This window comes from Alosa sapidissima, chromosome 2 (genome assembly GCF_018492685.1).
Source record: "Alosa sapidissima isolate fAloSap1 chromosome 2, fAloSap1.pri, whole genome shotgun sequence".
NCBI lineage: Eukaryota > Metazoa > Chordata > Actinopteri > Clupeiformes > Clupeidae > Alosa > Alosa sapidissima.
The window spans coordinates 36,944,342-36,970,137 of NC_055958.1; the positions used below are offsets into that span (position 1 = coordinate 36,944,342).

The 25,796-nt window shown below is 53.8% G+C and overlaps 1 protein-coding gene, 8 non-coding genes and 3 pseudogenes across 9 annotated transcripts; all 12 read right to left on the reverse strand.

Moving 5' to 3' along the window:
- Window positions 1-194: 194 nt before the first annotated feature.
- On the reverse strand, window positions 195-24,876 carry LOC121697293. The gene is made up of 2 exons (XM_042078758.1): window positions 24,175-24,876; window positions 195-1,690 (listed from the first exon to the last, which is right to left on the reverse strand). The coding sequence occupies exons 1-2, from the start codon at window positions 24,767-24,769 to the stop codon at window positions 195-197; spliced, it is 2,091 nt and encodes a 696-aa protein (XP_041934692.1). The 5' UTR covers window positions 24,770-24,876.
- On the reverse strand, window positions 7,582-7,695 carry LOC121704272. Its single transcript, XR_006030364.1, has one exon. It is a non-coding gene; the product is annotated as a U5 spliceosomal RNA (small nuclear RNA).
- On the reverse strand, window positions 8,077-8,264 carry LOC121704228. Its single transcript, XR_006030345.1, has one exon. It is a non-coding gene; the product is annotated as a U2 spliceosomal RNA (small nuclear RNA).
- LOC121704244 lies at window positions 13,810-14,015 on the reverse strand (annotated as a pseudogene).
- On the reverse strand, window positions 15,832-15,945 carry LOC121704273. The gene has a single exon (XR_006030365.1). It is a non-coding gene; the product is annotated as a U5 spliceosomal RNA (small nuclear RNA).
- On the reverse strand, window positions 16,318-16,509 carry LOC121704254. Its single transcript, XR_006030358.1, has one exon. It is a non-coding gene; the product is annotated as a U2 spliceosomal RNA (small nuclear RNA).
- Window positions 16,635-16,748, reverse strand: LOC121704274. Its single transcript, XR_006030366.1, has one exon. It is a non-coding gene; the product is annotated as a U5 spliceosomal RNA (small nuclear RNA).
- LOC121704246 lies at window positions 17,136-17,341 on the reverse strand (annotated as a pseudogene).
- On the reverse strand, window positions 19,158-19,271 carry LOC121704275. The gene has a single exon (XR_006030367.1). It is a non-coding gene; the product is annotated as a U5 spliceosomal RNA (small nuclear RNA).
- On the reverse strand, window positions 19,644-19,835 carry LOC121704266. The gene has a single exon (XR_006030360.1). It is a non-coding gene; the product is annotated as a U2 spliceosomal RNA (small nuclear RNA).
- LOC121704276 lies at window positions 19,961-20,074 on the reverse strand. The gene has a single exon (XR_006030368.1). It is a non-coding gene; the product is annotated as a U5 spliceosomal RNA (small nuclear RNA).
- On the reverse strand, window positions 20,448-20,623 carry LOC121704237 (annotated as a pseudogene).
- Window positions 24,877-25,796: the final 920 nt, after the last annotated feature.

Consider the following 25,796-nt stretch of genomic DNA (forward strand, 5'->3'; position numbering starts at 1 on the left):
AAAATCATTTGTCTATAAAAGCCATTTTTGTTTTAAAACTGTGTCTGTGTGTGCAGAGTCCATGTGTGTGTTTAAAAGTTCATGTTTGTGTAAAAGGATGTTAAAAGTCCACGCTTTTAAAAGAGTTCCAAATGTAATAAAATGCAATAAGAGTCAATTAAAAGGTCTCCGTTGTGCCAGACCGGGGTGAGCCACTACCAAGAGGCTCCACCCCGCTCTCCAGAAGAGCGAGGCAAGCGCGGATGCGCCCAGTGGAGGTCCTCCCCTCCGCCCGCTGCTCCGTCCCGTGATGGTAGTGGGGGTGCGTCGGCGGGAGCCAGCAGCCATGGGGGGCGGGAACCTTCTGCTTGAGCCCCCGGCCCCCTCCTCCGAATGGCGACGCGCGGCGCCTCCTGCCGCGTAGATGTCGCCAGCCGCCGTAACGCTGGCAGGGGTACCGTCACGCGCTTCCCCACCAGCAGGTTGCGGGAGGTCCACAGTGCGGCTTTAAAGCTGTTTAGGGTGAGCCAGAGCGCGGCGAAGTCGGCGGCTGGGATGGTGGTGGCGCCCTGGCCCACCCCGCTGACCACAAGCTGGTAGCTTGGGGGGACCTCCCCTGCTGGCAGGCTCGGGCATTGCAGGGGGCCGGTATCGGCCCACAGGTCCCTCGCCACGCCGCACTCCCAGAGCAGGTGCCGCACGGTCTCAGGTTGGCCGCATCCTGGCCGCGGGCAGGTGTTGGTTCTGGCCATGCCCCGGGAGTGCATCACGGCTCTGACCGGGAGGACCTCATGGAGCGCCATCCACGCCAGGTCCTTCAGCTTGTTCTGGAGGGCGGGGTGGGCAGCGTTCCTCCAAGCCTGCTTGGCCTCACTGAGTGTGAGGCCGGGAACGGGGCTCACTGCTTCCCGGTCCTGCACAAGAGAGACAAGAGTTTTTGCATTAGTTAAAATAGTGACATCCTGCCCCTCTAAGTCCAATCTCATTAAAAACTTTTTGATAAAAACATATTGTGGGGGCAGGTTAAAAGCAACTGGACGTTTAAGATCTGTTTTTAAAACTTTCAGCTTTCTCAGGTACGACCCCATCCAGAAGCGGGCTAGGGTCGCTGTCTTACTGTCTCCGGATGGGGTCGTCGCATACTTGATGTGGAGGGCGGTGAAATGGGCTCCTAAAAACAGGTGGGGGTCCGGGAGGCCCTTTCCTCCATTTTCGTGTCTTTTTTTCAGGACCTCCCTTCTGAGTCTTTCCCACTTGGACCCCCACATGAAATAAAACACCGCTCTCTCCACACCTAAAAGAAAGCTCCTGGGGGGACTAAAGACAGAACACAGCAATAAAAGCAGGGGTAAGATGACAGCTTTAAAAATTAAAACCTTACCTTCAAATGTCATCTGTCTCAGTCCCCAGAACCCCAGTCGTTGTCTGACTTTCCCTAACACGTCAGTCCAGTTGCCCCGTCCACCACCCTCATTGTCAAATTTAATGCCTAAAATCCTTATGTCCGTCTGTTTAAAATTTACTGCCAGATTTGGTCTTACGTCACCCCACGGCCCAAAGAGCTGGGCCTCGGACTTGCTCCTGTTGAGCTTGGCGCCCGAGGCCCTTCCGTACCAGTCAGTCAAGTCGAGTGCTCTTTGGGCCGATAAAACGTCGTTTAATAAAAGGGTCACGTCGTCCATGTAGAGAGTGCATGTCGCGGTCAGTCCACCTGGTAAGAACAGATTTTCCTTTGGAAAACTTTTATTGTCACAAACTCATGTTTTTGCATTACATTTTGATTTGTTTGTTTACATTTCATGGATTTTCTTTGTGGTACATTTTCATTTTTCTTTCATCATTTCATCACATTATCATCACATCACATGGTTTTCATTCTTTTCACATTTTGCATTTTCATTTCACATTTTACATTTTCATCATTTTTCACAGCACATTTTTTACAAAAATAAAATCATTTGTCTATAAAAGCCATTTTTGTTTTAAAACTGTGTCTGTGTGTGCAAAGTCCATGTGTGTGTTTAAAAGTTCATGTTTGTGTAAAAGGATGTTAAAAGTCCACGCTTTTAAAAGAGCTCCAAAATGTAATAAAATGCAATAAGAGTCAATTAAAAGGTCTCTGTTGTGCCGGACCGGGGTGAGCCACTATCAAGAGGCTCCACCCCGCTCTCCAGAAGAGCGAGGCAAGCGCGGATGCGCCCAGTGGAGGTCCTCCCCTCCGCCCGCTGCTCCGTCCCGTGATGGTAATAGTGGGGGTGCGTCGGCGGGAGCCAGCAGCCGTGGGGGGCGGGAACCTTCTGTTAGTGACCCCGGCCCCCTCCTCCGAATGGCGACGTGCGGCGCCTCCTGCCGCGTAGATGTCACCAGCCGCCGTAACGCTGGCAGGGGCACCGTCACGCGCTTCCCCACCAGCAGGTTGCGGGAGGTCCACAGTGCGGCTTTTATGCAGTTTAGGGTGAGCCAGAGCGCGGCGAAGTCGGCGGCTGGGATGGTGGTGGCGCCCTGGCCCACCCCGCTGACCACTAGATGGTAGCTTGGGGGGACCTCCCCTGCTGGCAGGCTCGGGCATTGCAGGGGGCCGGTATCGGCCCACAGGTCCCTCGCCACGCCGCACTCCCAGAGCAGGTGCCGCACGGTCTCAGGTTGGCCGCATCCTGGCCGCGGGCAGGTGTTGGTTCTGGCCATGCCCCGGGAGTGCATCACGGCTCTGACCGGGAGGACCTCATGGAGCGCCATCCACGCCAGGTCCTTCAGCTTGTTCTGGAGGGCGGGGTGGGCAGCGTTCCTCCAAGCCTGCTTGGCCTCACTGAGTGTGAGGCCGGGAACGGGGCTCACTGCTTCCCGGTCCTGCACAAGGGAGACAAGAGATTTTGCTTTTGTTAAAATGGTGACATCCTGCCCCTCTAAGCCAAATCTCATTAAAAACTTTTTGATAAAAACATATTGAGGGGGCAGGTTAAAAGCAACTGGACGTTTAAGATCAGTATTTAAAATTTTCAGTTTTCTCAGGTACGACCCCATCCAGAACCGGGCCAGGGCTGTTGTCTTGCTGTCTCCGGATGGGGCCGTCGCGTATCTGATGTGGAGGGCGGTGAAATGGGCTCCTAAAAACAGGTGGGGGTCTGGGAGGCCCTTTCCTCCATTCTCAGGTCTTTTCTTCAGGACCTCCCTCCTTAGTCTTTCCCACTTGGACCCCCACATGAAATAAAACACCGCTCTCTCCACACCTAAAAGAAAGCTCCTGGGGGGGCTAAAAACAGAACACAGTAATAAAAACAAAGGTAAGATAACTGCTTTGAAGATTAAAACCTTACCTTCAAATGTCAACTGTCTTAGTCCCCAGAACCCCAGTCGCTGTCTCACTTTCCCTAACGCGTCAGTCCAGTTGCCCCGTCCACCACCCTCATTGTCAAATTTAATACCTAAAATCTTTATGTCTGTCTGTTTAAAATCTACTGCCAGATCTGGTCTTACGTCACCCCACGGCCCAAAGAGCTGGGCCTCGGACTTGCCCCTGTTGAGCTTGGCGCCCGAGGCCCTTCCGTACCAGTCAGTCAAGTCGAGTGCTCTTTGGGCCGATAAAAAGTCATTCAATAAAAGGGTCACGTCGTCCATGTAAAGTGCGCAAGTCGCAGTCAGTCCACCTGGCAAGTCCAGTCCTTTGATCCATTTGTCCTTTCTCAATATCTGTGCCAGCGGCTCGATGCACGCAACGAACAGGAGTGGGGATAACGGACACCCCTGGCGGACGCCAGAGCGAACATTTATCGCATTGGTTAGGTGCCCATTTACTCGAATTTTGCTGTTGATGTCTTTATACAGCAATCCCACCCACTTTAAAAACCTCCCTGGAAAACCCATTTTTTGCAGTACCTTTAAAAGGTACTGGTGCGAGACCCGATCAAAAGCTTTCTCAAAATCTAAATTTAGCACTAAAAGCCTAATATTTCTGTCTCTCGCAAAACAGATGGCGTCTCGGACCAGCACTAGGCTGTCCGTGATCCTCCTTCCAGGGACGGCACAGACTTGATCCGGGTGGATCACGTCCTCTAAAACAGTCGACATGCGTAAAGCTAAAAGTCTGCTAAAAAGTTTACAATCACAGTTTAAAAGCGTTATGGGTCTCCAGTTTTTAAGGTCAGTCCTGTCGCCTTTTTTATATAGTAAAGAAACTATCCCTGATCTAAAGCTGTCTGGAAGTCTGTCAAGTTTGTCAAATTCTTTAAAAACAGTCAGCATGTCGTTGGCTAAAATGTCATAAAAGGTAACATAAAATTCCACGGGGAGCCCATCCTCTCCCGGGCATTTTTCTGTTTTAAAACCTTTAAGACATTTTAAAAGCTCAACCAATGTAAAATCCTCTGTTAAAACTTGTTGACTGTTAAGAGTTTTATTTAAAAACTCTAAAACTTCCTCCATCACCTCCTCATGCACCTCTTTCTCTGCGTACAGGTCTTGATAAAACAGTTGTATCATTTCTAAAATCCCCTCTGTGCAATTTTCTTCCCTCCCATCATTTTTTAACTTCATTATCCCACCCCCTCTTGATATTATTTTCTTAAAAAAGTACCTGGTGCATTTTTCTCCTTCTTCTGTTTCTCTTTCTTTGCTTCTTAAAATTGTTCCTTTACTTTTGAATTCGGCTAAAACTGACATTTCTTTTCTTACCTTCTTGATTTCTTCATTAAAATCAAAACCCATGTTTAAAAGGTTAAAATATCTCTGTAGTCTCTTTTGCAGCCCCAACATGCACCTCCTCTCTCTCTCTCTTTTGTCTCTACCTTTAATCTTAAAAAAAGTCTTGGTCTTACCCTTCACCATCTCCCACCATTGTGCACGTGTATCGAAAAAGTCTTGGAGGGTCTGCCAGAGGCTGAACTGCTCCCTGTATTCTCTGACTATCTCCTCATCCTGTAACAGGGAACAGTTTAGCCTCCACAGCCCTCCACCTACCGTCACACCTGTGGGGAGTGAAAGGGTGCAGGAGAGCATGCAGTGATCGGAAAAGAACATAGGGGACAATGTAGCATCCGTGGGCGGGCAGTCTCTTGTTAAAACATAGTCGATACGGGAGGCTCGGGCGCCGTCACCACTGTGCCAGGTGAAGCCCTCCTCCCGTGGATGCACTTTTCTGTAGCAGTCGACTAAATTAAAATCCCTAACTATATTCTTTAAAAGTACAGATGTCTTATCTACCTTAAAATCTTCCCCTACATTCTTTCTATCCTGTCTGCTTAAAACACAATTAAAATCCCCTCCGACCACTAGGGGAGCCCTCCCTAGCATGTGGGGCTGCAGCTCTTCTAAAAAGTCATGTCGGTCGTGTTTATCATTAAAACCATACACATTAAGAACATTAAAATCCCTGTCTAAAACAGTCAAGTGGGTTAAAAGGGCCCGCCCGGGTCTCACCACCGTGCTGCCCTTCACCGAGATGTGTGGATTCTTGATCAAGATGGCGACCCCGTCTGCTCTGTTAAAATTGGACCCGCTCCACACGGAGGGTCCCGGGGTCCACATCTGTTCCCACTTGCTGTAATTGTTTAAAAAAGGCAAGGAGCACTCTTGCAGCAGAAATATATCTGCATTCAGAGTGCTCAACAGGGATAAAATGCTCTGAGCTCTCACTAGAGTCTTCACACTTCTTACATTGATTGTTGAGATTGTGAGACTCATGAGCAGTATGATAAAAATGAACACGACAGAGTTAAGACACTACAGAGACATGTTTTTAAAACAAGTGGAGATCAACCAGGGTTGATCTCCTGTGACACCTGCTCCTCCTTTATGACCATTGAATTTGGTTCAGAAGGGTCACTGGTGTCTCCAGCGTCGGGCTCGGCAGAGAAAAACTCTTGCGTTGCCCTTGGCGTGGATGCTCTGAGCGCCATCCGCATAAAAGACACTTCACGTCCACCGGGCCACAGTCGATTCAGATCTTCCGAAGAGGAACTATCTGAAGACAGTATCACCCGGTTTCTCTTCTCTGTCATTTCTGACAGAGGAGATTCTAAAGGTCTCTTATGCTGCGCATTGGGGAGTGAAGCAGGTGCTTCAACCCCCTCAGAGGCCACACTCACCTCCTCAGCGGTTTCGGGAGGCGGGGCTTCCTTTTCTCCTTCAGGCTCCTCCTCCGCCTGCTCCATCTCCTTTCCCAGCTGGGAGGGTGTGGCCTCCAATCCGTGCTCTGACTCTGCCTGGGTGTTAGCTTTGCTCGTAGCCGCCCGGCTAGTCCCTGAAGCTGACTGGAGGTTTCCCTCCAAAACTTCAGGGACCACCCCTTCCTCCATTTCGTCCTTCTCTTCCTGTTCTTGTTCTGGGCCATGCGGCCGGGCGGCCATGGCGGCCATTTTGGTAGCCTTTAGCTTGTTGGCAAAAGAGCTAGGGCAATCTCTGTAGAGATGGGATGAAACTCCACAGAGATTACACTTTCTGCCATTTGTGCAATCTTCGAAAAGATGCCCAATTTCTCTACACTTCCTGCATACAATTTCCTGGCACGCTTCGGCAAGATGCCCAAGCTGGCCGCATTTGCGACACAGCTTAGGCATCCCTTGGTAATGAATGTAGCCCCGGTTCTCTCCCAACACAATCATAGACGGAATCTGACGGAGGCCTAGGTAACTGCTCGGGTCTTCCCATTGTTTAATGGGAACTCTCCACGAGCAGTTCCAAATGCCGTCCTCGTCCAAAACCTTAACTGGTGGGCTACGAACCGCGCAAAATCTAGCCAGCCATGTGCTAATGTCTTCCCCAGTCACAGTTTCATTGAACATTCTAACAATCACCACTTTTTGTGAATTGTCCGAAAGTTTCTCAACTTCAAACATGGAGAGCTGGTCTTTACAAGTAACAAACCGTTGCCAAAAACTATTAAGCAGTGAAGCCGAGCGAAAGCTAACATCAAATCCTTTGTTCCCAGGCAGAGTCACCAAACAATTCAGTTCATTAGCATTAAAACCAAGCATCTGTTGGACACACTTTCTTGAAAAGTCCAATCTGGACATCTCCATTAGCCTTCCATTTTTTGACGCGAAATTAAAACGTACGCTGTGGTGCCTCCTCATGCCAGCACGAGCAGCCGACATGGTGGAGGCACCACCAGCCTAAACCTAAACTAAAACCACTAAAACTATACATACTTAAGACAATAAATTAACTAAAAAACTATGCTAAAAGGCTAGGCTAAAACAAGCTAAAAACCACACAATAAAAAGGAGCTAAACAGCGCTTACCTGGGCCTGCTGTTTTAAAAGGAACTCCAAAGGAAGAGGCAGCTGCTTGGACCTGTTAAAAGAGACAAAAAACACAAAACAGTACAAAAAACAAAACGAAAAAACAGTAATTTTTGAGACAGAAAAAACACACAAAACCAATATAACTCCCGGATGAGAGTGTCCAAACCACCACAAGGTAAGGACCGCCTTCCTCTCACCGCGAGTCGACCGCTGTCTTAGCCAAAAGGCCGAGAAGCGATACCCCACAACTGTACGGGGTCCGGCGCCCCCTCTGGCGAGGGCCCCGCCACTCAGAGGGTTCCTTGGGGGCGGGACAAGCAAAAGCGGACCCTCACACGACGCTTGACTTTTGACAGAAAGGTGCAGCTCCGCCGAAGCAGAGCTTCCAAAAATACCGTAAACTCGGGGCTGTTCCCCTCCACGGAAATCTTTAGTAAAAGGCGAAAGATTTGTGCGAGATGAAGAGAAACCCGAGCGATTGCTGCCACAGGGCACGCTGGACGGAGGTCAAGAACGGCGGTAGTCGTGGACGCGAGGGTGACTCCAAGGTGCTGCCGCAGCCAAGGCGTGGCTTGCCTTGCCACTCAGTCTCTCCACCTCCCACACACACATGCTCCAGTCACAACACAGTGTCATCCAGCTATTTATTAATTTAAAAAAAAAAAAAAAAAAAAAAAAAAGAGAAAAAGGGCGGGAAAACCCAAAAGGGCCCGAAAAGGGAGGTGGCACGGTTGGGCAAAAGACCTGGCAAGGACTCACGTGTCTGCTGGCTGGCTGTCAATCAAGGAGGGTTCCAAAGTCCCAGAGGTTGGTTCCGCTGGCTGGCTGGCTGGCTGGGTTCTTTTCTTCCACAATCAAAGGGATGTGCACCGTTCCTGGAGTCACTGCAATACCGGGTCGATGCGTGGAGCGGACGGAGCAAGCCCCTCTTCCGTCTCCCTGTTCCAAAAATCAGATTAATATATTAGTCCTCGGGTAGAGGACGTATCAGATATTAAACTGATAAGAACAGATTTTTTTATATTGAAGTTTATTCACCAAACCAAACCAGGCCCTAGGCCCACATTAACACACGATACATATACACACATCCGCCATCACACAGTTCTCGATGGCCCATAAAAAAAGAAAAATAGAAAGGAAAGAACAAGAAAACCCCCAAACCCCCCTCCCCCCTCACAACACCACCCCACTTGCCAGAGGACCCCACACCCTCTCCATCTCCCCCCTCCCCTCCTCCTTCCCGAAACCCCTGACATACGTCTCCACCCTCCACTTCACCCTGTAAAACACAGCCTCTGGAGTTCCCTGGGGAGCCAGGGTGCGGATGGAGTCCTTCCGCCGCTCCCACAAGGCCCTTTTCACCTCCGTTCCCACCGCCCACACCACCCTTCTGACGTCTGAGCCCAACTGGGCCAGACCCACCCCGCTCACCACCAGCTCCTCCACCAACAACCCCCCAAACCCCGGGCCCACCCACTCCTTCACCCTACCCCACACCCGCGCTGCCTCCCTACACCCCCAGAACACGTGTGACACCGTCTCGACCTCCCCACACCCCATGGCACACCCCGGCCGCCCCCTCCCCCACAGCCGACAAATCCGTTCCCTGACCGGCAGCCTATTGAGCGCCGCCAGCCAGTTCAGATCCCTACCCCCCGGATGTAAGAACGCCGGCTGCAGAAGGAGCCACCCCCGCTGCCCTAGGGCACGCAGGCAGTGGCTCTGACGCCAGGTCCCGCCTCATGGCCTCCCCATACAACCTCCGGTGATCCAGCACCAGACCGTCCTCCAGGCACCACTCCCGGGCCCGCACAAAGTCCCGGACCCGAGTGTACCACCATGGGGAGTCCCAGGACCAGGGGGATGTTGCGCTCAGCGGCCTCAGCCGCCGCAAAGCCAGCCCCAACCAGTACCTCGCCAAAATGCCAGCCTTATGCGTTGTGTCCCCCACCACCAGCCGCGCATGGAAAGAGCTGTGCAGGCACAGCAGCTTCACCGGCAGGCAGGGCACCCCCCTCCCCCCCTCCCGCACATCTCGGTACATCAAAGCACGATTCACAAACTCCGCCGAGCCCCCCCAAATAAAAGAGAAGACTGCCCTCTCCAGTCTCCGCCCGATATGGAACGGCACCGGGTACACGTACGCCAGGTGGTTCAGACAAGGCAGCACGTCGGCCTTAACCACCATCACCCTGCCCGTTAGGGACAGCGGCCTACTCCTCCACCTCGCCAGCCGCCTCCCCACCGCCCCCAGAAGAACCTCCCAGTTCTTCACCGGGGCCTCGCTCCGACAAAAATCCACCCCCAGTACCCGGATTGCATCCTCGGCCACCCTGAAACCCCCCGGGACCTCCACCCTGGAACTCCACGGGCCCAGGCACAGGGCCGCAGACTTGCCCAAGTTGACCTTTGCCCCGGACGCCCTCCCAAACTCCTCTACCACCCGAACAACGGCCCCAAACCCCCTATCAGTAGTGATAAAGAGGGTCAGGTCGTCCGCGTACCCGGCCACTTTAGCAACCTCCCCCCCTCCCCCCGGGAGATGCACCCCTTCGATGCTCGGCTCCGCCCTCAGCCCCGCCATCAGGGCCTCCAGGGTCAGGACGTACAGGAGTGGGGACAGGGGGCAGCCCTGTCGGACACCCCCCACCTGCCGCACCACCCCCGAAACGGAGCCATTAATCCTGATCCGGCTAACCGCATCCACATACAGCAGCCGGATCCAGGCCACGAACACCGGCCCAAACCCCATCCGGTCCAGAACCCGGAACAGAAAGGAGTGCTGCACCCGGTCGAACGCCTTTTCCTGGTCCAGGCTCAGGAGGGCCAGCGGGAGACCCCTCACGTCCGCCCAGCTGACCACATCCCTCACCAGGACCAGGTTCAGGCTGCACGCTCTCCCCGGCACCCCACAAGTCTGGTCCGGGTGGACCACCGTACCCATAACCCTCCCCAACCTACGGGTCAGGACCTTGGACAGGATCTTCACGTCCGCTGTCAGGACCGTGATAGGGCGCCAATTTGCCAGCTGTTCCCTGCACCCTTTCTTAAAAATGAGGGAGACCAGCCCGGCCCGCATTGAGGCTGGCAGCACCCCCCCGCTAAAACAGTCCCCAAACACCCCCACCAAGTCCTGCCCCACCAGATCCCAAAAGGACCTGTAAAATTCCACCGGGAGGCCATCGCCCCCCGGCGCCCGGCCCAGCCTCAGAGACCTCATCGCCTCCTCGGCCTCCCCCTCCGTAATGCCCGCCTCCAAGGCCTGCCGGTCCTCCGCCGACAGCCTTGACTCTAGCCCCCCCAAGAACCTGTCCGCCAGGGCCTCGTCCCTCTCCCGCTCGCTGAAGAGGTCCTGATAGTACTCCCTGGCGGCCTCCAAAATCTCCTCCTCCCCTGTAACCCGCCCCCCAGGCCCCTGCAGGGCCTCTATAGCGCACCGCTCCTGCCTTGTGCGCACCTCGGCGAAAAACGCCTTGGACGGGGTCTCGCCCGACAGGCACCCCCTCACACCCGACCCCACCAAAAGGGCCTTGGCCTCCTCCATAAAAAACCTGTCTAGCCTACCGCGCAGGACTGCCGCCCGAGCGCGGCCCGCCGGTGACGCCAGCTCCCCCGCCCACCACATCCTCCTCAGTTCCGCCGCCCACTCATTAGCCTCCCCCCTCTTCTCCTGCGCCCGCTCCCTCCCCCATGTGCGGCAAAAGCTCCCGATCCGGGCCTTGACTCCCTCCCACCACTCGCCCAAGGAGTCGAATAGCCCCTTCATACTCCTCCACCCCACATACAGCTGCCGAAAGGCCTGGCAGAAGGCCGCCTCCTCTAGGAACCCGACATTAAACCGCCAGGCCCCCCGGCCGCGCCCCCTCCCCACCCCCGGCAGCACCACCTCCACCCCCACCACGCAATGGTCAGACAGCCAGACCGGCTCAACCCGGAAGTCCCGGACCCCCAGCACCTTGGGGACAAAGATATAGTCCAGGCGTGACTCGTCCCCCCTCGAGTTACTCCAGGTCACCCCTGCCGACCCATCCCCGGCCGCCCTAAAACAGTCCTGTAACAGGAAGTCCTGTAACAAAGAACCCAAATCCCCCCCCGGAGCTCTCTCTAGGGACACATTAAAATCCCCCCCCAGCACCACAACCCTCCCCGTATAAAGGAGCGGGGCCACCTTCTGGAGGAAACCCCGCCGCTCCCCCACAGCACTTGGTGCGTACACATTAATGAGCCGCAGCGCGGCCCCCCTCCACCTTGCATCCACCACCAACACCCTCCCCGGCACAGGCTCCCACACAGAGTCCAAAAAAAAATCCCACCCTCTAAACAAAATACCCACCCCATCTGCATGCACATTCCCACCCCCCCACACAGAAGGACCCCATGTCCACCCCGCTTTAAACATCTTAACATCCCCCGGACCCCCCACATGGCACTCTTGCACAAACATCACATTAAAACCCCTGTCCCCGGCAGCCGAGAAAACCGCCGCCCTCCGCAGTGGCATCCGCATTCCCCGAACGTTCAGGGACTCCACCCGGAGACATGCCATCATACAAAAACCCACACACCCCGCACCCCCCCTCCCCCCTCCCCACACACAATACCCAACCCAACACAACCCCAAAGAGTCCACAGCCCCACCGTCCACCTTAACACACAAGTCCACATCAGCATCATGAGTCACCATGAGGGCTGCCCTCCACTCCCCCCCCCCCGGGATCACCCTCAGCCACGGCGGGCTGCAAGGGATGCGGGAGCTTACCCTCCGACTGTGGCACCGAAGCGTCCAGGATCCGGGCGGCCAAAAGGTCCCCCCGCGGGGCCGGCCCGGCCTTCCTCTCCAACGTCCCACTGTAGAGCCCCGGGCTGGAGACCTCATCCTCTCCCCCCGGGGGGGGGGAGCCCGATGACAACGACTCCCCCGACCCCGAAGACTCCGACGAGGCAGAGGCCTGCCCGGGCGACGCCGACCCCTCCACGCAGCACACCACAACGGGCGAGGAGCCATCCGACTGCACCTCCGCCGGGCCCGCTCCATCCTGGGGACCGTCTCTCGCCACCACCTTGTACGGCTGCTCCTCCTCCGAATCTCCATGCGGCCGCTTGCCCCCGCGGGGCCCCTGCCCACTGCCGTCGCACGAGGCGTCGTCCTCCCGGCCCTCTACTTCCTCCGCCCAGTCCGAAATAGGACTATCACCTATGGACCCGGAAAACAAAGTGCTGAGCGCGGGCGCCGCCCCCTCAGCAGCCACCAGGGGGAGCTCCGGCGATGCCAGAGGGCCATGTGCTCCGTCGGTTAGCTCGGCATCTAGCCCGATGCTAACAGGCTCCACGACCTCCTCCTGCTCCTGGTAAGTCCCAACGCTTGGTCGCACGGCACCTTCCGCCTCCTCGACCAGTTCCTCACCCCCACAGCCCGCAGGACCCTGCAGGACCGACGCATAGGTCCGCGGCCTCACCGGGCAGCCACGAAAAAGGTGCTCCAAGCTGCCACACAGGGAGCACCTCTTCGGTGCGGTGCACGCCGACGACACGTGGCCTTCCTCCTGGCAGAAACGACACCGCTGTCCTGAACAGGCAGCCTTCTCGTGGCCTTGGCCCCCGCACCGCCGACAGTAGACGAGCTGCCCAGGGTACGTCAAATAACCCCGGTCCGGTCCAAGCGAGAAACTGCCGGGGGGGTGCAAGAACTCACCCAGCCTCGTGGTGTCCATCCGGAGCCGGACTGCGTACCGCCTCTTCCCGAGCCAGAAGCCGAACTGGTCACATATCTTCGTCCCGCCCCTCACCTCCTCTACCTGGGTCCTTAGGAACGCCTCGACATCCTCGTCCGGGACGAAAGGGTTGTACAGGTGGATTGTCAGCGGTATGAACTCCTGTTGAAACAGGGGCACCAGCCGCAACCCCTGGAGCGCCGGCAGGTCCTCCTTCGCCCTCCACTCCTCCTGAAAACTCCGACACTTCCGCAGATCAAAAAAAGATAAATCAAAAAAACCTTGGCTCACCACCGGCTGGACGCAGAAAACCTCCCTAGGACTCAGGCCAAACGTCTCCCGAAGAATCACCGAGGTGATGAAGAACTGCCTAAACCTATCCCGAACTGCCGCTGCTGCATCCTTAGTAAGCTCGATCCTGACCGTATTTTTTAGTCGCACCTTAAAGGCCGACACCGTCGCTCTCTCCTTTTCCATGCTCGAAGATTTGTGCGAGATGAAGAGAAACCCGAGCGATTGCTGCCACAGGGCACGCTGGACGGAGGTCAAGAACGGCGGTAGTCGTGGACGCGAGGGTGACTCCAAGGTGCTGCCGCAGCCAAGGCGTGGCTTGCCTTGCCACTCAGTCTCTCCACCTCCCACACACACATGCTCCAGTCACAACACAGTGTCATCCAGCTATTTATTAATTTAAAAAAAAAAAAAAAAAAAGAGAAAAAGGGCGGGAAAACCCAAAAGGGCCCGAAAAGGGAGGTGGCACGGTTGGGCAAAAGACCTGGCAAGGACTCACGTGTCTGCTGGCTGTCAATCAAGGAGGGTTCCAAAGTCCCAGAGGTTGGTTCCGCTGGCTGGCTGGGTTCTTTTCTTCCACAATCAAAGGGATGTGCACCGTTCCTGGAGTCACTGCAATACCGGGTCGATGCGTGGAGCGGACGGAGCAAGCCCCTCTTCCGTCTCCCTGTTCCAAAAATCAGATTAATATATTAGTCCTCGGGTAGAGGACGTATCAGATATTAAACTGATAAGAACAGATTTTTTTTTTTTTTTTTTATTTTTTATTGCATAAGCAGATCAGATAAACCATACAGGAAAATCCATACAGTTAAGCCATACAAACAACCAAACTAGGTCACACAACTAGCACAGAAAATCCAAACGGTCATCTTTTCATATATTATACGTACTAGGGCTGTACCGTGTCCCACAGACTTTATTTAGCCCATTCACAAACCAACTAAAAAACACAACCCCATCACCAAACACAGATCAAGCCAGCTCAAATAAAGGAATCATCTTTGCCTGAAGCAACCATGCCAGTCGTCGCTTTCAAGTTGTCCTCGTCCCACCCTAGAAGAAGAGCCGGTGAGGCCCCGCCTCCAGACACCATCACAGAACTGGTCCCGGCCCCATCGTCCTCCATGTCATCGCTGTCATCCGACAGGGGAGCAGTAAACTGGTACATCGACTGCACCGTGCACGACCGGAGACGACGCCACGGCGCCCCCTCCTGGCTACCATTTTCCAAGGACCTCTTCACAGCAGCTGGCACCACTCCGGTGATTACCTCCTCCTCATCGAAGGGGCAATCGGACCAAGACACAGGTGAAGCCCCTTCTGTCGAAACGCTCACCACACCATCTGAAACCGTCTCCTCGACCACAGCCTGGGGCTCAACAGCCGCAGGTCCAGGGGAACTCGCTGTACCGCCCAACCTCATCTCTCTGGCCACAGCCGATGGGGCAGCAGCCAGAGGCCTAAAAGAAGACATGCTAACAACATCAACAGCCTGAGGAGCTGCGCACTGAGGGGAAACCTCCGGGGGGGGGGCAGAGGGCCTCCCAGCAGCAGCTCCATGCACACTCACCACCTGGTTCTCATTAGCGGCCATCTTAGCCACCACATGGCCACCATCTCGCCCAGGATCAGCAACCATCGAAGGAGTCCCCCGTGGGGGCATAGGGGACCCCCTTCCAGCAGCCGACCGCTCCTCCACTGGACCTGGACCCTTAGTACTCTCTGGACCCCCAGCATAGCTCTTCCGACCTGGGCAGGCTCTAAACAAATGCTCCGAAGACCCACAAAGGCTGCATGTCTTCGGCGCCAAACATTTTGCCGCCATGTGCTCCGTTGAGCCGCAATGGCGGCACCTGGTCACAGTACAGTCCTCCCTCACATGCCCGTTCTCCCCACACTTCCAACAACCCCCCGGCCTCCCAGGAACAAACAAGTATCCCCTGTCCGGCCCCAAAGCGAAGGACTGGGGAGGCGAAGCACCAACTTTAAAGCGAACTTTAAAACGTCTCCTTCCCGTCCAAAAACCCCTCGAGTCAGTCACTTTCGCACCCTCCCGCACATCCACACAGTATCTCCCCAGAAAAGCAACAATGTCCTCCTCCAACACGAACGGATTAAACATATGCACAAAAACATGAGTCTCAGATGAAAAAAGCCCCATACTCCTCAATAAATCCACATGCAATTTCTCTGTAATCCTCTTCTTCGCCATTTCAAAAAACATTTCCGTCCGAAAAGTAACGTCGAACGTACCTTGAGGCCGATACTCCTGCAGACAAAGAACCTCCCGCACTCCCAAATCCAAAATATCCAGCAACACCTTGTCCGAAAAGTCCTCTCTCCTCATGTCCTTCCTTCTGCTCACCGGAACCACAAAGCGGATCGTGTTCCTCAAACGTAATGGACCCAACGTCCCCATCGCCTTCCCGTCGCGTGCACGATCCACTACACTTGATCTTAGCCAAAAGGCCGAGAAGCGATACCCCACAACTGTACGGGGTCCGGCGCCCCCTCTGGCGAGGGCCCCGCCACTCAGAGGGTTCCTTGGGGGCGGGACAAGCAAAAGCGGACCCTCACACGACGCTTGACTTTTGACAGAAAGGTGCAGCTCCGCCGAAGCAGAGCTTCCAAAAATACCGTAAACTCGGGGCTGTTCCCCTCCACGGAAATCTTTAGTAAAAGGCGAAAGATTTGTGCGAGATGAAGAGAAACCCGAGCGATTGCTGCCACAGGGCACGCTGGACGGAGGTCAAGAACGGCGGTAGTCGTGGACGCGAGGGTGACTCCAAGGTGCTGCCGCAGCCAAGGCGTGGCTTGCCTTGCCACTCGGTCTCTCCACCTCCCACACACACATGCTCCAGTCACAACACAGTGTCATCCAGCTATTTATTGCATTTAAAAAAAAAAAAAAAAAAAAAAAAAAAAGAGAAAAAGGGCGGGAAAACCCAAAAGGGCCCGAAAAGGGAGGTGGCACGGTTGGGCAAAAGACCTGGCAAGGACTCACGTGTCTGCTGGCTGTCAATCAAGGAGGGTTCCAAAGTCCCAGAGGTTGGTTCCGCTGGCTGGCTGGGTTCTTTTCTTCCACAATCAAAGGGATGTGCACCGTTCCTGGAGTCACTGCAATACCGGGTCGATGCGTGGAGCGGACGGAGCAAGCCCCTCTTCCGTCTCCCTGTTCCAAAAATCAGATTAATATATTAGTCCTCGGGTAGAGGACGTATCAGATATTAAACTGATAAGAACAGATACTACACTTGATCTTAGCCAAAAGGCCGAGAAGCGATACCCCACAACTGTACGGGGTCCGGCGCCCCCTCTGGCGAGGGCCCCGCCACTCAGAGGGTTCCTTGGGGGCGGGACAAGCAAAAGCGGACCCTCACACGACGCTTGACTTTTGACAGAAAGGTGCAGCTCCGCCGAAGCAGAGCTTCCAAAAATACCGTAAACTCGGGGCTGTTCCCCTCCACGGAAATCTTTAGTAAAAGGCGAAAGATTTGTGCGAGATGAAGAGAAACCCGAGCGATTGCTGCCACAGGGCACGCTGGACGGAGGTCAAGAACGGCGGTAGTCGTGGACGCGAGGGTGACTCCAAGGTGCTGCCGCAGCCAAGGCGTGGCTTGCCTTGCCACTCGGTCTCTCCACCTCCCACACACACATGCTCCAGTCACAACACAGTGTCATCCAGCTATTTATTGCATTTAAAAAGAAAAAAAAAAAAAAAAAAAAAAAAAAAAAAAAAAAAAGAGAAAAAGGGCGGGAAAACCCAAAAGGGCCCGAAAAGGGAGGTGGCACGGTTGGGCAAAAGACCTGGCAAGGACTCACGTGTCTGCTGGCTGTCAATCAAGGAGGGTTCCAAAGTCCCAGAGGTTGGTTCCGCTGGCTGGCTGGGTTCTTTTCTTCCACAATCAAAGGGATGTGCACCGTTCCTGGAGTCACTGCAATACCGGGTCGATGCGTGGAGCGGACGGAGCAAGCCCCTCTTCCGTCTCCCTGTTCCAAAAATCAGATTAATATATTAGTCCTCGGGTAGAGGACGTATCAGATATTAAACTGATAAGAACAGATTTTTTTTTTTTTTTTTTATTTTTTATTGCATAAGCAGATCAGATAAACCATACAGGAAAATCCATACAGTTAAGCCATACAAACAACCAAACTAGGTCACACAACTAGCACAGAAAATCCAAACGGTCATCTTTTCATATATTATACGTACTAGGGCTGTACCGTGTCCCACAGACTTTATTTAGCCCATTCACAAACCAACTAAAAAACACAACCCCATCACCAAACACAGATCAAGCCAGCTCAAATAAAGGAATCATCTTTGCCTGAAGCAACCATGCCAGTCGTCGCTTTCAAGTTGTCCTCGTCCCACCCTAGAAGAAGAGCCGGTGAGGCCCCGCCTCCAGACACCATCACAGAACTGGTCCCGGCCCCATCGTCCTCCATGTCATCGCTGTCATCCGACAGGGGAGCAGTAAACTGGTACATCGACTGCACCGTGCACGACCGGAGACGACGCCACGGCGCCCCCTCCTGGCTACCATTTTCCAAGGACCTCTTCACAGCAGCTGGCACCACTCCGGTGATTACCTCCTCCTCATCGAAGGGGCAATCGGACCAAGACACAGGTGAAGCCCCTTCTGTCGAAACGCTCACCACACCATCTGAAACCGTCTCCTCGACCACAGCCTGGGGCTCAACAGCCGCAGGTCCAGGGGAACTCGCTGTACCGCCCAACCTCATCTCTCTGGCCACAGCCGATGGGGCAGCAGCCAGAGGCCTAAAAGAAGACATGCTAACAACATCAACAGCCTGAGGAGCTGCGCACTGAGGGGAAACCTCCGGGGGGGGGGCAGAGGGCCTCCCAGCAGCAGCTCCATGCACACTCACCACCTGGTTCTCATTAGCGGCCATCTTAGCCACCACATGGCCACCATCTCGCCCAGGATCAGCAACCATCGAAGGAGTCCCCCGTGGGGGCATAGGGGACCCCCTTCCAGCAGCCGACCGCTCCTCCACTGGACCTGGACCCTTAGTACTCTCTGGACCCCCAGCATAGCTCTTCCGACCTGGGCAGGCTCTAAACAAATGCTCCGAAGACCCACAAAGGCTGCATGTCTTCGGCGCCAAACATTTTGCCGCCATGTGCTCCGTTGAGCCGCAATGGCGGCACCTGGTCACAGTACAGTCCTCCCTCACATGCCCGTTCTCCCCACACTTCCAACAACCCCCCGGCCTCCCAGGAACAAACAAGTATCCCCTGTCCGGCCCCAAAGCGAAGGACTGGGGAGGCGAAGCACCAACTTTAAAGCGAACTTTAAAACGTCTCCTTCCCGTCCAAAAACCCCTCGAGTCAGTCACTTTCGCACCCTCCCGCACATCCACACAGTATCTCCCCAGAAAAGCAACAATGTCCTCCTCCAACACGAACGGATTAAACATATGCACAAAAACATGAGTCTCAGATGAAAAAAGCCCCATACTCCTCAATAAATCCACATGCAATTTCTCTGTAATCCTCTTCTTCGCCATTTCAAAAAACATTTCCGTCCGAAAAGTAACGTCGAACGTACCTTGAGGCCGATACTCCTGCAGACAAAGAACCTCCCGCACTCCCAAATCCAAAATATCCAGCAACACCTTGTCCGAAAAGTCCTCTCTCCTCATGTCCTTCCTTCTGCTCACCGGAACCACAAAGCGGATCGTGTTCCTCAAACGTAATGGACCCAACGTCCCCATCGCCTTCCCGTCGCGTGCACGATCCACTACACTTGATCTTAGCCAAAAGGCCGAGAAGCGATACCCCACAACTGTACGGGGTCCGGCGCCCCCTCTGGCGAGGGCCCCGCCACTCAGAGGGTTCCTTGGGGGCGGGACAAGCAAAAGCGGACCCTCACACGACGCTTGACTTTTGACAGAAAGGTGCAGCTCCGCCGAAGCAGAGCTTCCAAAAATACCGTAAACTCGGGGCTGTTCCCCTCCACGGAAATCTTTAGTAAAAGGCGAAAGATTTGTGCGAGATGAAGAGAAACCCGAGCGATTGCTGCCACAGGGCACGCTGGACGGAGGTCAAGAACGGCGGTAGTCGTGGACGCGAGGGTGACTCCAAGGTGCTGCCGCAGCCAAGGCGTGGCTTGCCTTGCCACTCGGTCTCTCCACCTCCCACACACACATGCTCCAGTCACAACACAGTGTCATCCAGCTATTTATTGCATTTAAAAAAAAAAAAAAAAAAAAAAAAAAAAGAGAAAAAGGGCGGGAAAACCCAAAAGGGCCCGAAAAGGGAGGTGGCACGGTTGGGCAAAAGACCTGGCAAGGACTCACGTGTCTGCTGGCTGTCAATCAAGGAGGGTTCCAAAGTCCCAGAGGTTGGTTCCGCTGGCTGGCTGGGTTCTTTTCTTCCACAATCAAAGGGATGTGCACCGTTCCTGGAGTCACTGCAATACCGGGTCGATGCGTGGAGCGGACGGAGCAAGCCCCTCTTCCGTCTCCCTGTTCCAAAAATCAGATTAATATATTAGTCCTCGGGTAGAGGACGTATCAGATATTAAACTGATAAGAACAGATACTACACTTGATCTTAGCCAAAAGGCCGAGAAGCGATACCCCACAACTGTACGGGGTCCGGCGCCCCCTCTGGCGAGGGCCCCGCCACTCAGAGGGTTCCTTGGGGGCGGGACAAGCAAAAGCGGACCCTCACACGACGCTTGACTTTTGACAGAAAGGTGCAGCTCCGCCGAAGCAGAGCTTCCAAAAATACCGTAAACTCGGGGCTGTTCCCCTCCACGGAAATCTTTAGTAAAAGGCGAAAGATTTGTGCGAGATGAAGAGAAACCCGAGCGATTGCTGCCACAGGGCACGCTGGACGGAGGTCAAGAACGGCGGTAGTCGTGGACGCGAGGGTGACTCCAAGGTGCTGCCGCAGCCAAGGCGTGGCTTGCCTTGCCACTCGGTCTCTCCACCTCCCACACACACATGCTCCAGTCACAACACAGTGTCATCCAGCTATTTATTGCATTTAAAAAAAAAAAAAAAAAAAAAAAAAAAAAGAGAAAAAGGGCGGGAAAACCCAAAAGGGCCCGAAAAGGGAGGTGGCACGGTTGGGCAAAAGACCTGGCAAGGACTCACGTGTCTGCTGGCTGTCAATCAAGGAGGGTTCCAAAGTCCCAGAGGTTGGTTCCGCTGGCTGGCTGGGTTCTTTTCTTCCACAATCAAAGGGATGTGCACCGTTCCTGGAGTCACTGCAATACCGGGTCGATGCGTGGAGCGGACGGAGCAAGCCCCTCTTCCGTCTCCCTGTTCCAAAAATCAGATTAATATATTAGTCCTCGGGTAGAGGACGTATCAGATATTAAACTGATAAGAACAGATTTTTTTTATATTGAAGTTTATTCATACCAAATCATAATCATTATCAAATCATAGTTACAGCCAGAACATGAAGAACGCAGAAAGCACAGAAAGAGAAAAAGAGAAAAAGAAAGGCTGCAACATACGGGCACAAACGCCCCATAGAAAAGAGCTCGGGCACACAGGCCCAGCCGAAGACAAACCCCATAACTCAATCCCAACCCACCCACACACAAACATCCCTACTCCTCCCCACACACCATAAAACACCCGCACTTACACAATCCCACCACCAACAACCCACTAGTCCATGCCCATAGTCCGCTTCAAACTGTCCACATCCCACCCAGCAAGCTGGGCAGGAGGGGGGCGACTCCCCCGTCCTACGGTCCGCCTCTCCGTCACCGACTCCACCGAATCCGCCGACTCATCCGACTCCCGCTCCACCAACTCGCCCGTAGTTCCCGATTCCGCCACCAGGGGCAGGGAGCGATCAAAGGCCGCCACCCCCTCCCCCGGCCGCTGACGCCGCACGGGAGCACTCTCCGGACCTCCGCCCTCCAGGGGGCGCTTCCCAGACACCATCGCCATCTCCGCCATCTCCTCTTCCTGGGAAGCCGTTGCCTCCGCCCAGCTCAGCACCCCGACACTCTCCATGGCCACGCCCGGCCTGCCCTTCGACCCCGCCGACCCTCCGACCTCTGGGCGGCCATCTTGGCTGCCATGCGGCCTAGCGGTAGCCGTAGCCACCAGGCTGCCTCCATGCGGCCCAGCTCCCACTCCACCAGCAGATCCTGCAGCTCCCGTTCCTCCGCTCGTGCCCACCGCCGGCGGTCCCGTCGGCCTCCTCTCCAGCACACCCATCGCCAAAGGAGCCCCTGCGGGGGAAACAGAAACCCCCCCACCGCCAGATCTCCCCACCACCGCTCCCGCATAACTCTGTCTCTTCGGGCACCTCAGAAACAGGTGATCCTTAGACCCGCACAAAGAACACTCCCTTCTCTCCCCACAGTCCTTCACCACGTGCCCCACCACCCCACAACGCACACACCGCTGCGCCACACATTCGCTCCTCAAATGCCCCTCTTCCCCACATCCCCAACAAACAGTAGGTAAGTCCGGTAAAAACACCCTCCCACGGTCTGTCCCCAGAGCAAACAAATGTGGCGGCCGCAGCTGGCGGCCCTCCCCAGAAGTACGAAACCGCACACAATACCTCCACTTGCCCGTCCAAAATCCGTTGCCGTCTGTGACCTTCTCCCCCGATGACACCGTGCTACAATACCGGCTAAGGAACCCCCGGACGTCCAGCTCCAACACGTGCGGATTAAAAACCTGCACCACCACCACGTTGGCTGCGCTCCACACCACTCGCTTGATTCCCACGATCCTTGGGTCTCCTTTCCCCTTCCCGTATGCCACTCGCAGATCCTCCTCCGTCCTAAACGTGACGTCATGCCTCCCCAACGCCGGGTAATCCTGAAAGCACAGCACGTCCGCTCCCGATAATCCCAACACGCCTTTCAAGATGACCTCGCCGAACCCAGCCCGATTCAGCTCCGTCCTCCTCGCCTCCGGGATCAGGTACCGAATCGCATACCTCGGGATCCCCTTCGTCGCCTCCAACAGATCCGCCATCGCTGCCTCGGGTAATCCTTGTTTGATAAGAACAGATCCTTTTCCTTTTGGAAAACTTTTATTGTCACAAACTCATGTTTTTGCATTACATTTTGATTTGTTTTGTTACATTTCATGGATTTTCTTTGTGGTACATTTTCATTTTTCTTTCATCATTTCATCACATTATCATCACATCACATGGTTTTCATTCTTTTCACATTTTGCATTTTCATTTCACATTTTACATTTTCATAATTTTTCACAGCACATTTTCACAAAAATAAAGTCATTTGTCTATAAAAGCCATTTTTGTTTTAAAACTGTGTCTGTGTGTGCAAAGTCCATGTGTGTTTAAAAGTTCATGTTTGTGTAAAAGGATGTTAAAAGTCCACGCTTTTAAAAGAGTTCCAAATGTAATAAAATGCAATAAGAGTCAATTAAAAGGTCTCTGTTGTGCCGGACCGGGGTGAGCCACTACCAAGAGGCTCCACCCCGCTCTCCAGAAGAGCGAGGCAAGCGCGGATGCGCCCAGTGGAGGTCCTCCCCTCCGCCCGCTGCTCCGTCCCGTGATGGTAGTGGTGGGGGTGCGTCGGCGGGAGCCAGCAGCCGTGGGGGGCGGGAACCTTCTGCTTGAGCCCCCGGCCCCCTCCTCCGAATGGCGACGCGCGGCGCCTCCTGCCGCGTAGATGTCGCCAGCCGCCGTAACGCTGGCAGGGGCACCGTCACGCGCTTCCCCACCAGCAGGTTGCGGGAGGTCCACAGTGCGGCTTTAAAGCTGTTTAGGGTGAGCCAGAGCGCGGCGAAGTCGGCGGCTGGGATGGTGGTGGCGCCCTGGCCCACCCCGCTGACCACAAGCTGGTAGCTTGGGGGGACCTCCCCTGCTGGCAGGCTCGGGCATTGCAGGGGGCCGGTATCGGCCCACAGGTCCCTCGCCACGCCGCACTCCCAGAGCAGGTGCCGCACGGTCTCAGGTTGGCCGCATCCTGGCCGCGGGCAGGTGTTGGTTTTGGCCATGCCCCGGGAGTGCATCACGGCTCTGACCGGGAGGACCTCATGGAGCGCCATCCACGCCAGGTCCTTCAGCTTGTTCTGGAGGGCGGGGTGGGCAGCGTTCCTCCAAGCCTGCTTGGCCTCACTGAGTGTGAGGCCGGGAACGGGGCTCACTGCTTCCCGGTCCTGCACAAGAGAGACAAGAGTTTTTGCATTAGTTAAAATAGTGACATCCTGCCCCTCTAAGTCCAATCTCATTAAAAACTTTTTGATAAAAACATATTGTGGGGGCAGGTTAAAAGCAACTGGACGTTTAAGATCTGTTTTTAAAACTTTCAGCTTTCTCAGGTACGACCCCATCCAGAAGCGGGCTAGGGTCGCTGTCTTACTGTCTCCAGATGGGGTCGTCGCATACTTGATGTGGAGGGCGGTGAAATGGGCTCCTAAAAACAGGTGGGGGTCCGGGAGGCCCTTTCCTCCATTTTCGTGTCTTTTTTTCAGGACCTCCCTTCTGAGTCTTTCCCACTTGGACCCCCACATGAAATAAAACACCGCTCTCTCCACACCTAAAAGAAAGCTCCTGGGGGGACTAAAAACAGAACACAGCAATAAAAGCAGGGGTAAGATGACAGCTTTAAAAATTAAAACCTTACCTTCAAATGTCATCTGTCTCAGTCCCCAGAACCCCAGTCGTTGTCTGACTTTCCCTAACACGTCAGTCCAGTTGCCCCGTCCACCACCCTCATTGTCAAATTTAATGCCTAAAATCCTTATGTCCGTCTGTTTAAAATTTACTGCCAGATTTGGTCTTACGTCACCCCACGGCCCAAAGAGCTGGGCCTCGGACTTGCTCCTGTTGAGCTTGGCGCCCGAGGCCCTTCCGTACCAGTCAGTCAAGTCGAGTGCTCTTTGGGCCGATAAAACGTCGTTTAATAAAAGGGTCACGTCGTCCATGTAGAGAGTGCATGTCGCGGTCAGTCCACCTGGCAAGTCAAGTCCTTTGATCCATTTGTCCCTTCTCAATATCTGTGCCAGCGGCTCGATGCATGCAACGAACAGGAGTGGGGATAACGGACACCCCTGGCGGACGCCAGAGCGCACACTAAGCGCATTTGTAAGGTGCCCATTTACGCGAATTCTGCTGTATATTTCTGTATACAGCAAACCCACCCACTTTAAAAACCTCCCTGGAAACCCCATTTTTTGCAGTACCTTTAAAAGGTACTGGTGCGAGACCCGATCAAAAGCTTTCTCAAAGTCTAAATTTAGTACTAGAAGCCTAATATGTCTGTCTCTCGCAAAACAGATGGCGTCCCGGACCAGCACTAGGCTGTCCGTGATCCTCCTTCCAGGTACGGCACAGACTTGATCCGGGTGGATCACGTCCTCTAAAACAGTTGACATACGTAGTGCTAAAAGTCTGCTAAAAAGTTTACAATCAAAATTTAAAAGTGTGATTGGTCTCCAATTCTTTAAGTCAGTCCTGTCACCTTTTTTGTGAAGTAATGAAACTATCCCTATCCTAAAGCTGTCAGGAAGTCGGTCGAGTTCGTCAAATTCTTTAAAAACAGTCAACATGTCATTGGCTAAAATGTCATAAAAGGTAACATAAAATTCCACGGGGAGTCCATCCTCTCCCGGGCACTTTCCTGTTTTAAAACCTTTAAGACATTTTAAAATTTCGACCAATGTAAAATCTTCCGTTAAAAACTTCTGATTTAAAACTGTTGACCTTAAGAACTCTAAAACTTCTTCCATTATTTCTAGATGTACGTTTTTTTCTGCATAGAGGTCCCCATAAAATTCTTCTACTATTTTTAAAATTCCCTCTATGCAGGTTTCTTCCCTCCCTTCTTCTTTTAATTTCATTATCCCACCCCCTCTGGAAATTATTTTCTTAAAAAAAAACCTTGTACATTTTTCACCTTCTTCCATTTCTTTTTCTTTACTTCTTAAAATTGTTCCCTTACTCTGTTGTTCGGCTAAAACTGACATTTCATTTTTCACTCTTTTTATTTCTTCACTAAAATCCAATCCTTCGTTTAAAAGGTTAAAATATCTCTGTAGTCTCTTTTGCAGCCCCAACATGCACCTCCTCTCTCTCTCTTTTTTGTCCTTACCTTTCATCTTAAAAAAAGTCTTGGTCCTACCCTTCACCATTTCCCACCAGTGTGCTCGTGAATCGTAAAGGTCTTGGAGAGTCTGCCAGAGGCTAAACTGCTCCCTGTATTCTCTAGCTATCTCCTCATCCTGTAACAGGGAGCAGTTCAGCCTCCACAGCCCTCCACCTACAGTCACACCTGTGGGGAGTGAAAGGGTGCAGGAGAGCATGCAGTGATCTGAAAAGAAGAGGGGGGTCAATGTAGCATCCGTGGGCGGGCAATCTCTTGTTAAAACATAGTCGATACGGGAGGCTCGGGCGCCGTCACCACTGTGCCAGGTGAAGCCCTCCTCCCGTGGATGCACTTTTCTGTAACAGTCGACTAAGTTAAAATCTTTAATTATGTTGTTTAAAACCCCGGATGTTTTGTCTAATTTAAAATCCTCCCCCACCTTCTTTCTGTCTTGTCTACTTAAAACACAGTTAAAATCCCCTCCGACCACT

Bases quoted from the DNA above. Each gene is read 5' to 3' on its own strand.
- LOC121697293 (XM_042078758.1), bottom strand. From the start codon at position 24,769: ATGTTGACTGTTTTTAAAGAATTTGACGAACTCGACCGACTTCCTGAC. The intron at 1,691-24,174 runs GTGGACTGACCG...TGTTCTTACCAG, and splicing joins CAAAGGACTTGACTTGCCAG to GTGGACTGACCGCGACATGC.